Source organism: Canis lupus, chromosome 33 (genome assembly GCF_003254725.2).
Source record: "Canis lupus dingo isolate Sandy chromosome 33, ASM325472v2, whole genome shotgun sequence".
NCBI classification, from domain to species: Eukaryota; Metazoa; Chordata; class Mammalia; order Carnivora; family Canidae; genus Canis; species Canis lupus.
Window position 1 is genome coordinate 27,537,647 of NC_064275.1, and position 13,277 is coordinate 27,550,923.

General features: G+C 46.0%; 1 protein-coding gene across 19 annotated transcripts in view; it reads left to right on the top strand.

Moving 5' to 3' along the window:
• The window catches only part of KALRN (kalirin RhoGEF kinase), a 659,950-nt gene that overhangs the window by 245,050 nt on the left and 401,623 nt on the right, over positions 1-13,277 (top strand). For all 19 annotated transcript variants that reach the window (XM_035710078.2, XM_025474776.3, XM_049105377.1 and 16 more), the window contains exon 6: positions 7,962-8,084. In XM_035710078.2, the coding sequence (XP_035565971.2) occupies positions 7,962-8,084 (123 nt within the window). The remainder of the gene's footprint in view (positions 1-7,961; positions 8,085-13,277) is intronic.

Consider the following 13,277-nt stretch of genomic DNA (forward strand, 5'->3'; position numbering starts at 1 on the left):
TCCTTGTGCTCCTTTCTTCCTTTAGTAGGAGAGCTTGCAGTCCTAGGAGAGTGGTCATCACAAACAGGGCTGAAGGGTCTTAAGTGTCCTGGGATCTGTGTGTTGTATGCCCTGGCACCAGTTAGAGCTCCTGTGCTGGCAAGATTGGAAGGTGGGGAAGTTAGGCCTCAGGCGCCTCTTGCCTCTCCCTCCCTCTCCCTTTCCACCTCTCTTGATGGGGGCCTCCCCTGCCACCTCAGTTTGGCTCTCACCCCTGGGCCATGCTGGCAAAGGGCCTTGCTCTCTCACTGAGCTATTTCCATATGCAGAATAAACTACTTCCAGGGGAGGCTGTGGGAATAATGCATTTTAATAGGAGTCTCTCCTGAATGTAAAACCATGAAGAGCCAGGGAGCTGAGACTAGTAGTGAAAGAGTTGGGGAAGGGAGAGTGAGTGCAGAGGGGAGGATCTGGAAGCAAGGCAGGAGAGATGAGGTCCTGGGATCCCTGGGTGGCCAGCGGTTTAGCGCCTGCCTTTGTCCCGGGGCTCGATCCTGGACACCCAGGATCGAGTCCCACGTCGGGCTCCCTGGTGCATGGAGCCTGCTTCTCCCTCTGCCGGTGTCTCTGCCTCTCTCTCTGTGTGTGACTATCATAAATAAATAAAAATTAAAAAAAAAAAAAGGGGGAGATGAGGTCCTGGTCAGGCCACCCTGGTTGGGCAGGAGGGCACCAGCGCCCTCAAGCATAGCTCAGAGAGGGTGCATGGGACTCTGAGTCCTGCGTGGGCAAGAGCACCCGAGAACCCCTCTGTGTATGTGGAGGTGGTGGGAGGATGCACAGGTGCCTCTGGGCATGTTTATAGCTGTGGGGGTGCATCTTGGGGAGGCTGTTTGCATATGAGGTGCAGGTGTGATTCCTGTTAGCCTGCAGTGATTTTGCAGTAGGGTGAACCTACTACAATTTTAAATCCATACCTGGCATCTATTTTGTGCTCTAAATGAAGACATTAGGGAAACGTGTACTAGACGATGTTCGCTATGTGGATTTTAAAATCTGTCGAGTACGTAGCACTTAGGGCATGAAACATGAAACCGTTATCTTATTTGAATCCCACTATTATCCTAAGGTTAAAATAGTATAAAGTGTTATCCCATTTTGCAGATAAGGAAATGGAGGCTCAGATCAATGACTTAACTTGTCAAAGTTTATATAGCTGAATCTGTCCTAGAACCCAAGATTTGGAGGCTCTGTTCTTTGCAGTCTAAGTTTGCTGTTGAATTGACCACACACCGTATGTCCCAGATGTAGCAAGGTTCACCAGCAAGGAGTTGTTAGCACTGTTTATGGCATAAGTTTTTATGGCTGGGTCACTCCTGTGTACAAGCAGGGTCAAGGAGACACCGTTGACATTGGAGTGCACATATTTAGGCAAAGAAAATCCGCTGGTTGCCTTCTATCCTCTTAATCAACTTATCAAAGCTGAATATGAGCAAATTTAAAACCAATATAATCTATGATTACAGACAGTATAAAATACTAACAGTAGGTGGTAAGGTGGTTTGAAAGTTAAAACTCTAAATCAGATGTCATTGCTAAATTTGGCAAATGAAGGAAAATAAGCCCAAGATCCTTATTTAATTTCTTTGATCTATGAAATAGTTTGTGCTTCATTAAAAACACAATAATAACCTTTTAGCTATGTCTGTCTTTATAAGAAAAGGGGGAAAAGGTTTTGGTTATTTTCCCAATTTGCATTTAAATAGATCCTTTTTAATCATTTATTATATATTAAGAACCTGATTTTTATATTTTCACTGAATTTTAGCCAGCATTAAAAAAAAATCACTTTAGTTAAAAGCAAAACATGAAAAAGAAAAAAAACAAACCAAAAACCCAAGTAGCTTACATGTAAAATCCATCCTCTTAATGAGACAAAACTATGTTAGTTTCCAAGCAAAGAGATAAAATTTCATTATTTAGACATGAACTTTCCTCTTGGAGGAATTTTGTTGTCATAGTACATTTTGTTGAACCAACCATTTGTAGCTTCTCCGAAACATAAATAAATAAATAAAGACAGATGAAAATGTTTGAAACTACTGTGGAGATATTTTCTGTGGTTTTATCTTTTTTTTTTTTTTTTTTTTTTAAGCTCTTTGGGTCAGTCTAGTTGAAGCGTTTCCAGAGAGCCCAATTCAAATAGATCAAATCATAAAATGACCTGGCTGGAAGGGGTTTAGGAAGGGCCAGCTTGTCCGGGGATTAGCAACCCCAGAGCCCGTGGCCAACTCAGTCGTGCATTCATTTCATTCACGAAGTATTTGCTGAGAGGTAGTGGAGCTCTTTGAATCAGGGTCCCCATGCCCTGGTGGGGCAGGGGTGAGGGGAGCGGAGTCGGCTGCGTGTTAGAGAGTGAATGGCCCCATGTGAAGGGCAGCACGTTACCTCTGGGGCTTCACAGGGCCCCCTGGGTGGCTGCCTTTTGGGGGTGTTGGGGGGAGTGGGGGTTACTGCCCTGGGGAGCCCAGTCCTCCGAGGTCCTACAGCTGTATGCAGGAAGCAGGGCAGTGTCCCAGGAGCCTGGTTCAACGGGCACTCAGTGAATGTGCATCGGGTGGAGGGAAGGATGCTAGACCCTGGCTTCCCGCCTCTGAGCCTGTGTCCCCATCTATAAACAGTCCCGGTCGGTGCAGTGAGAGGAAGTGTTCGAATGGCTACGTTAGGCAGAAGCTACCTGTGCGCAGTGGAAGGAATGCCCCAAGGAATCTTCATCCTTTGACCTGAAAGAAGTCAGGATCCCAAGTCCTTGGGGTGGGGGGAGCTGCGGGGGACAGTGATAGGGAGGGCAGTTAGTTAGATAGGAGCTGGGGGAAAGGACCGTGATGAGTGGGTTACACGTTAGAAGCCTGGGGGGACAACATCCTGTCCCTGTAGCTTCCAAGACCTTGGGGCTGACGGATCAAGAGCCACAGGTTAGGGCTCGCCCTCCTCTTCCTCCTCCCCAGGGTAACCCCTAGACACCTTATGATGCATTTGCTCTGCGGTTGCAGCCCCGCCCTCGTGGAGATAGGCTGCAGGATCTGATACTAACCTTTTAGGGTCAAACACTCCCCCTCCCAGCCTGTGAGAGGGGCAGCCCCCAAAGGACTGGAAACAGCCTCCGTTGGAGACCACCCCACTGGGCATCACTCCTCCCAGCCCAGAAAGACCCACTTGGCATCCAATCCCGAAACAGCCTGGGGGCTGGTTCCTCCTCACTGAACCTGCCTGCTGTCCCTTAGGAGCATGTACTGTTGCTTAAATAAAACTGTTTTCTGAGATTTAGAGGTTGGAGGTACTTTCAATGGAATAGCAACAGCCACTGAATTGGGTGTCTTTAAGGGTACCACTTGCCAGAACTACTTCCTGACCCAGGGGGTTTCTGGTCTCTGCTGTTTGCCCAAATTCCTTATACTGTCCTCCGAGAAAGGGGGTTTTGGGGTGTCCTTCAGTAGCGAGGGAGGAGGGCTGGATCTACTACTTCTTTCCACATACAGGAGCTGATGACTCTGTAAGATTTTTTAGTTTAAAATTAATATGAGAGGGACACCTGGGTGGCTCAGTGGTTGAGAGTTTGCCTTTGGCTCAGGTCGTGATCCTGGGGCCTTGTGTTCAAGTCCCGCATCAGGCTCCCCACAGGGAGTCTGCTCCTCCCTCTGCCTTTGTCTCTGCCTTTGTCTTTATAAATAAATAAATAAATAAATAAATAAATAAATTATAAATAAATATAAGCTTTATAAATAAATAAAAGCTAAAAATAAAAAAAAAATGAAAAAAAAAGAAAACTGTTTTCTGCTTTCACTTTGGGCCCCGATGGTCTCTAATTCTTTCTTGCGTCAGCGCCAAGAGCCACGACACCAGGCTTTTCTCACTGACCGGCCTTCTGAACTCTAACACGCCGGACAGTGTCAGGGCTGAGACTCAGGAATCGCCTTTCCCTGGCTATCAAATGATGGTGGTTTTCTTTTTTTTTGTTGATGGTGGTTTTCTTATCGTCGTTCTTTTCTTCAAAAGTTAGAAATGTAAGTTGCAGCAGTGACTATACCTTCCGATCCAGGAGGCTCATTAAAACTATTCTGAATGAAAAAAAAAAAAAATTTCTTAAGTTTCCAAACTGGGCTTGAATCTAAACCGGGAGCTTAACCTCCTTTCTGGGAACCACTTATCCTTTGCAAATGAGGAGAAACCCAGAAATGAGACTTGCCCACAGTCTCATAGGGAGTTGGTGACAGGACGAAGCTTGGAGCCAGCCTAGGTCTCACCCTACTCGGTGCACACATACACATGAGTGTGCACACACATGCACACTTGCACAGATGTGCACATATTCTCTCCACAGCCAGATGCACTGAATGCAGCAGAAATGACCGTGGCCCTTGCGGATGGCCAGGCTACCAAGGGTGCGGGTTATAGCCCATTAGGCAGAAGACTCAGGCCCAGAGAAGACTTGAGACTGGTTCTTAGGGGAGAGATGCCTTGGAGAGACTCTGGTTTCTTGGGATCACATGGGACCATCTGGTCCCCAGAGTAGGCCTTTTACTTTCTTCCTGAGACATGTGTCACCTGTTCGGGGGGCTGCTTCCAGCACAGTTGATTTTGCCGGGATCTTGGCCATTGGAGAGCTGCTGGTATGCTCCAAAGTGGAGGCCTGGGCGCTGCCGTTGTGGGGGAGGCCCATTCGGAGAGGAGCCCCGTTCCTCCAGCAGCCCCTCCTCTGCAGTCCAGCCTGGACCAGCCCCAGGCAGTCTAACCATTGTGGTGCTGGCGCATAACCCCGCTGCTGATTTGCATATCTAAATAGTCATTTAACAGAACATACAGGGAAGGTCACTTCTCGGCCACTGGGATATCCAAGAAAGTGCATGGAGTGAGCGCTTTTCATCACAAATTCCGGGGACTTCAGGCATTTCGGGCTTTCATTAACTTTATTGATTCTTTTTTCAATAAAGAAAAGAGATGAGAAATTATTTTAAAATGGGGTTGAGAGGCAGAATTTTAAAGATCAAAATTACAAAATAAGGTTCCTCTACACTCCTGGGGCACTTGTCGTCTTCTTTTTTTTTTTTTTTTTTTTGTTTTTGTTTTTCCTTTGTCCCTAGTAATAATTGAGGGGTCGGGGGAGCCCCCGTGGGACTGACTGCAGTTGGCAGATCCAGGACAGTGCACACAGCACAGGTTAGCCCAACCTCCGCACGAGCCCCGAGCCCGAAACAGCCTCTGATACCGCAGGGTGAAGAGTGAGGCTTTCATCCTTCCTTCATTATCCGGAGAGGTAGCTGGGACTGATGTGGGGAACTCCAAAGGGGGAGTCCCCTCCAAACCATGCACGGGTGCCTTCAGAAGCCTGAAATGTTTATACCGCAGTGGGAGCTGTCCCAGCCCGATGCCCCTCGCCTGACCCCAGACGCAGGAGTCTCACTGCCCACGCGTACCTCTGCTTGGAGCTCTCGTGAGCCTCTCAAACTTGGCACATCTCAAACAGAACTCACAACCTTCAGCTCCCATCCCACATTCCTACCCTCCTCTTTAGGTAGCACCCTGGTGCCAGCTTTCCTCCAAAGACCCAGGGTCCTATGCCAGACACCTGGCTGTCCCCTAGCTCATCCTCCCCATCCCTCCCCCAAATAATTGTGAGTCTTGCTCCCCATCCTAGGAGTTCTCAAGCCTGCCTGCTTTGCAGACTCAACTGCCCTGGCCCTAAGCCAGGCTTCCAGGTTCTCCCCGTCCCTTACCAGGATTGCTGTGACCGCCTCCTAACCCTTCTCTCTGTCCTTCTCCCTGTCTCCTGTCCACACTGCAATCAAAGCTCACATCACATTTCAGTGCTTGGTTTAAAACCTTCCACACTGGGCAGCCCTGGTGGCGCAGCGGTTTGGCGCCGCCTGCAGCCTGGGGTGGGATCCTGGAGTCCCGGGATCGAGTCCCACATCAGGCTCCCTGCATGGAGCCTGCTTCTCCCTCTGCCTCTCTCTCTCTCTGTCTCTATGAATAAATAAATAAAATCTTAAAAAAAAAAAAAAAAAAAAACCTTCCACACTGCTCGCTGCCCACAGAATAGAGTGCGGGTCTCCTAAAAGCCTGTCTCCAGGGCTCTCTGTGTTCAACTGTCCTGGTGCCTGTCCAGCCCCAACTCCTCCTCGTGTCAGATCCCAGAAGCACAGCCAGGATGCTTTCAGACTGCCCCCAAGTTCGCTTCTTTGGGCTCCTCATTTCCTGGAGCTCACGTCCCTCTCACCTGGCTAATTCCTACCTGAGCTGGGCTCAGCTCAGGGGACACCTCCCCTGGGAAGCCTTGTCCCCACTCCATAAAGAGTGGGTGCTAGCTTGGTAGAACTTACGGGGCTTTATCTTGATAGATTTTCTTTTTCAAGTCATGGTTTTAATCAAGTCCTATGCCAAGTGGCCCTAACGTTTTATCTGAGTCCTTGTCTGCTTGCCACGCTGGTCTTTACACCACTTAAACTCAAGAACCACATGTTAGTCATTTTTGCTTTTCCGTTGCCTGGGACAGTGCCTGGCACATAGCACGTGTCCTGTTGGTTGACCACAACTGAAAAAGTAAAGTCACTTTGCTGCTCAAAGGGGAATAAGAAGTGAGTCTGGAGTTCTTCCTTCAAGAAAGGCAGCACCATCCATGCCGTTCCTCAGCCTGCACCTGTACTCAGCCTCTCCAGGCTCTGCTCTGCAGCTGAGACCATCCCAACTATGTAGCTTCAGTTCCACGTAGAGGAGTCCTCTTTTTCCAAAGGCTTCCCACCTTTTCCTGGCTCTGTCACTTGACTGCACTTGAGTGATAAAGAGGATTTCTTGGCTCAGGTACTAGGGAAGTCCAGAGACATGGCTTAGTTCCGGCAAAGCTCAGTCAGGGATCTTGCCTGTTTCCTGCCATTGTTTTGGCTGCACCCTTTTCTCTGCTCATGGGCTTCACCCTTAAGCTGCCAACACCCAATGGCTGTAACAATTTGAGGCTCAGGGTCACAATGACAGTATTGGGGGAGAGAAATTATATCTAAAGAACTAGGTTCTGTTTTCCCAGAAGCTTCCAGACAGACATCCCCTCATGTTTTATTGTACTGAATTGGATAGCATTCCCATTTCTGAGACAACCCCGTTGGCTGGGAAACGTCCTACACTGTTTGGCTTAGATCTGGTATCCTGAGGATGGATAACTGTTAGAATGACCCCTCCCTTGGAATTGAGATTCTGGTCAGCTCTCCTTAATATGTGTGGGCTCCCTAGTAGAGAGGTGGACGCCTAACCAACCAAATAAATAAAAAACCAGGGTAGAGAGCTAAGGGGTTGGGGGATGACTGTGTCCACTGTGCCAGCTAGAACTCACCCTACCCTTAAAATCCTCCTCTTCTGGTTCCTGATGGGTTATAGCAGAAACCCTTGGATTGGGAGGCTATGGAGTTACAAGAAAAGGTGGGTTAGTCGAGTCGATTCAACGATGTGTGTGGTTGAGCGATGTGATGTGGGATGGGGGATGTCAGGGTGCCCTGTTGCTTCCAACAAGGGTTTCTCTCTTCTTCTAGTGCGATAGGGAACGGATGAAGCCTCCACGTTGTACTCTCAGCACTTGTCCCTAAAGCAAGCATGGGGCTCTTTTGAAGCTTTCTAAATGTTTTTTTTTACAAAGGGGAAGTAGATAGGGATAATGAAAACAGCTTCTTTACCCATCTCCCTGATCCTCTTACTCACTTTCTCTTTTTCCCTTAGGCTCTATCAAGTAACACAGAGGCTGATGATGCATCCTTAGCTAAAAGCGAGGGCTTCTCTAGGAAACCAGGCTGTGGGCCACCCCCACACCGAGAACGATGACTGGTTCTCACTGGGCACCAACAGAAGGACTCTCTTTTTTCCTTCCAGTAGCTCTGAACGTTTTGCACTGCTGGATCCATGACTCTTGTGACTACTCTGTACCTTCTTGTCACCTCTAGATGTTCGACTGGATAAGCCACAACAAGGAGTTATTCCTCCAGAGCCATACGGAGATCGGCGTGAGCTACCAGCATGCCCTAGACCTCCAGACGCAGCACAATCACTTCGCTATGAACTCCATGGTGAGTGGGGGCGCCTGTTCTCAGCACTGCCTCTGGGGGCAGGACAGCAGAGGTGCGGGGCCCTGGGGGAGGAGGAGAAGGAGGGAGGGGTAGAGATGGACATGAGACCTGAGTAAGAGGGAGGGGATCTGAACATGTGGACTCTTTAGCACTCCGTGGAGATGTGTGTAGGATGTGCGGCCAGCCAGCTGTTCCCATAGCAGATTGTGGCCCATTTATGCCTCTGGACTCTGCTTTATTTGGTGAAAGGAAGGTACTGGGATTGTAGAAGGCATTTGCTCAATACTGGTCTGTAAGGGAAAGTCACTGGTTCCGCTCTGCTGATTTAACCATTTTTTGGTCCCTAGCATATGTGAATCACCAAGCTGAGGTAAGGGACCGCAGGCTCTTTGGAAATGTTTCATTGGAGATAGTTGAGTGGGTGACGGCACTGAGGGGGGCACTTGACGGAATGAGCACTGGGTGTTATTCTGTATGTTGGCAAATTGAACACCGATAAAAAATAAATGTATTATTAAAAAAAAAAAGGGGGAAATAGTTGAGTGAATCGGTGCTGTTTAGACCCGAGAAGGGGAGGCTTAAGGGACACACAGTTGCTACCAGAGAGGAGGCTAGAATTGCTTTGTATTGGTTTAGGAGGCAGGACCATCCAGGGGAGTGGAGGAGGAGGCAGGACATGGGATGCACGGGGAGTTAGCAAAGTCCCCTGGTCCTAGAGTGAATGCTGAATTCACAGAGGGATATTTGCTAGCTGTGCGGCCATAGGGAATTTATTTCCCCGGTCTTCTGTTTCTTCATTCATAAAATGGAAGTAAAAGCTCCCTTCTAAATTGCTGTGAAGACCCAATGAGTCAATTATAAAGCGGTGGGAGCTGTGCCTGGTATATGGTAGGTTCTCAGTTAATTTTGGTATAATAATGATGGTGATGATGGTGATGTAGAAGTCCAGTCCGGGTAGAACCTATGATCCCTTGTAAACCTAACACTTGGGGATACTGTTTTTTCCACGTGGTTGTCCCAAGATTTGACTTCAAAATCTTGCCTGCCTTTTGAAACCAGTATATTCAAGATGCCTGTAGCCTAATGAGGCCTCGACTTACCTCACTTTGTTCTTCTGCTCGTTTTTCCTACTTGTGCTTCCTACTTGTGTGTCCAAAAGAAAAGCTCCACAGTCCCCCATATATCTGAACACCAAAGACACCTTCTTATTTCAGCCAGTGATGCTGAGAGGGGGGCAAGCGTTAGGTAAACATAAACACGGAAGATTACAGAAGCCAAAAAGGAAGAGAACTTCATTTTCTTCCAGGTTGTTTTAAATATGCTGTGTACTAGACTTCATGTACTGGAGAAGAAACAATTCTGGCCTTAAGGTGTTCAGTGTCTAGCTGGCGACACAGCCCCATCATGGTGCAGCTTGATGTGTGCAGTAACAGAGATACACTGAGTTAACTGAGAAGCCTAATACCTTAGTGGTCTAAAACAGTGGGGATTTATTTCATGGTCCTATCACATGCCCATCACTGGCTGGTAGGAGTTCTGTTCATCACAGGCACTCGGGACTCAGGCTGACAGCAGCCGCTGCCTCAGATGCTGCTGGCTGCACTGCACATAATGGCTCTGAAGCTTCCACCTAGAAGTGACACATGCCACTTTCACTCACACCTCATTAACCAGCATTAGGCATACGACCACATCTGACTTGCTGGGTGGAGATAGATGGTCCTATGTGTTGGGGAGGAGAGCTTGAGGTATCTGCAACTAGCCCTGATGACTAGCACGGGGAACCGTAGCAGGGTGGAAGGTAGAGACGATCGTCATGAAATGAGCACAGAAAGATAACTGTGGCCACAGAATAGAAGGCTGTGGGACCAGGCAGGGAAAACGTCAACACGAATTTTGTTACCCAATTTTGCATACTACAGACTTGTATCTTCATCTGAACGTAAAGACTCATTTCCTTCCAACTAGTCTCCTATAATTATGTCTCATCCCTGGCTTACTTTAGTCACAGAGGAGCAAGGCAATTGATCACAGGTGATTAAGAATGTGAACTCAAATCTAGTCGAGTTTGATTATCTGGGTACCTTGTGGACTTCCCCTGGTGAATCTGACAAATTCTGTGTCAGAATCTTCCTGTCACCCAACTGCTTGGCCGTAGGGCAGACAAACTCATTTTAATAAGAAGCGAAGACAAACATAATTAGGGAGGTAAGTCTGCCACCAAGCCCCTCGAAACAATGAACTACAAAGCTAAATAGAGCTTTTGGCTTTGAATTATCTGCACCGCTGCTCCTCTCTGTTAATACGGATCACCGAGAGTTAACAGCACAACAAAAATCTTTCTCCTGACAAATTTACTTTTGAAGTCTCCGTTTTCAGGACAAAAACAAGGGAGGAAATTTACTGAAGGGAAGCATCTTGTGGAGCTGGGAGAGAGAGAGAAGAGGAGATTTAATATACAATAGTCAATTAGCATGTTGGGCGCATCTCACAGTCTCCCCCGGTTGCCTGGTTGACTGTGAAGGCAGGCTGCACGCAGAGGCCTCCTTGGACTGATTAGGCTGGCTCTCCTCTCTGGCTGGAGGGCAAGGCAAGGGAAATCCCAGGGTTGTTTGATCAAATTGCCTGGGCACCAGTGCTTTATAAACATGGCTCTGTGCCTTTGTTAACCGGTAGGTTTACAGGTTTGTTATTAAAAGCAGCTCCCACAAAGAGGGATGTCAGCATCCCAAACAGGTGAGGGGAAGGTATTACAGACTCCTTTTCTCTGGCTTGAGTGATGGATGTTGCTGCCAAGAAACAGATGAATGCAAGCAGCTACTGCTGGAGCCCAGTGACTATAGAATGATCCACTACGCAAGGGAAGTGGGAATGTGGATTGTTCTGTAAATTCACTGGGGGCATTTCTGTTTCTGTTCTTGGAAATTATACGCCCACCTCTACTTACACCCACAAATCTGTCCATGTAAAGGTACATGTAGCATACTTTGTTTCAGGTTACAGGTAAATTCTTTTGGAACTTATTGCTGAGATAGGCTGGTGATTCCATACCTTTGGGGGAGGTCACAGACCCCCTTGAAATATAATGAAGCTTATGGGCCCTCTCCCAAGAGTAATGCATATATGAACACCTCTTAGACAATTTCAGGGATTCAAGAGTATCCTAAAGCCTATCAATCAACCTCCCCATTTTACGATGTTACAAACTTCATGATTTCTTCAGGCATTCATTCCACAAATAATTAAGGATCAGATGTTGTGCTGGATATTGGGCAAATGGTGGTGAACAAAAGAGAGATGGTCTGTCCCACAGAGGTTCCAGTAGAGAGACAGATGTTTAGTAAATAATCTCACAAATAAATATATAATTACAAACCATTAAGTGTTATGTTGGAAGAGTAAGATATGCTATGACAGAGTATAATAAAAGGAACTCAATTTAAATGGGGATGTCAGGTACATGTTTTGATTGACAGTCAACCCCAACTTAAAGCTCATTTTTTTTTTATTGATAGTAAATTAATTGTATGTGAATTAGCTCTATGGTGGATCAAACAACTTATAATTAAAGAAATCCTAGGTATATTGTTTTATAGATAAAAATAATCAACTTATAATTTATCTGGTTTTTAAGTTTTGTTTTCATGTATCTAATTTTATATACTGGTTAAAGACCCAGCTCCAACTGAGGTAACCATTACCAAGAAATAATCGAGTATCATTAAATCATGAAAGAAAAACCAGAAATTTCCTAACTTCTATCAATGAATTGGTACCAATAAAGGCCACCAAATTATTAACACATCAAGGGTATGGGAGTAATACCCTACTGAGTAAGGTACATAAGCAACTCTGGAAAAAAAAAAGGTTAAAATTGGTTGATACTTGCATTTTTGCCATAACATGTTTTTTTATAATTCCCAGTGGAATTATAAAGTTTTTTGATCTTCAAAATAATAACAACAATGATAATATCCTACCTACTAAACCTAAAAGGGAAATATTTGCAGGCTTCTTATAGTGCCTCAGAAAGCCAGGTGTCTTGAGCTCTCTGAGGCCCTCCTCTTGCTTAATTTTGCCTGCTGTTGTAGAATCCTTTCTCACAAATTCTCTTTCCTCTGAGTGTGGCCTTCTCTCATGGGAGTGTAGAATAGATCAAAGTAGGGTTGAACTGTAATATACAATAGAACAATCACATAGCCATCCATGTTCTATTTCTTCATGAAAAAAACACCCACGGGAGTAAATCCAAACATAATGTAGCCTTATTTACTATTTTAATTAGCCAGTTCTTTGGGAAAAAAAAATTGCTAATGGCTTCTGTCTAGAGTTTTAAAATATGAAATAATGTTCATTTTCTATTATTATGACTGTGAGACTTCACATTAGTGATAACCATGTGCAGCTGGGTGGTAGGAATCCTTTCTGCTATAGCATGTTTGATAGCTGTTTTAATCCTATTAATTTGTTCAGCAGAGGCACATATTGCCATTTGATTGCGTGTGAATCAGACCAAATACAGCAAAGCCTGTGGTGTTCTTTATCTTTGTTTTGAGGAAAATTACAAACGTAGCATCAAGGAAAAGTCAAATCTGATACAAGAGTGATAAAGATTCTGAGGCAGATCTCCTGACCCCAATTTGAAAAGCCTTGTTCTGGGGTCATCTGTCATCTTTGATGCTTGGCATCCCCAAAGCATGATTCTCCAGCCCCAACTAGGAGGCACTTTTTATAATGAGAGTATTTCTAGATTTCAGTGTAAACACACACACATACACACACACACACTATGTGATGTTTAAATAGTCAGTATTTGATCCTACCATAGCTACAAAGCCCCTTAGTAGATATAGAACCTGTAGAAGAAGGAACCTTATAGAAGTGGAAGGAGGAGATGAGGAGGAAGAAAAAGAGATCCATCTTATCTGGTGTGCATTAGTCTTTATAGTACAATTTTTTTCAAAGAATCACATAGTGAAGGGCACCTGGGTGGCTCAGTCAGTTGGGCATCCGACTCTTGATTTTGGCTCAGATCATGATCTCAGGGTCTTGAGATTGAGTTCCATATGGAGCTTTGTGCACAGTGGGGAGTCTGCTTGAGGATTCTCTCTCTCCCTCCAGCACTCTCTTGACTCAACACATGTGCATTCTCTCCCACTGTCTCTAAAATAAATAAGTAAATCTTAAAAAAAA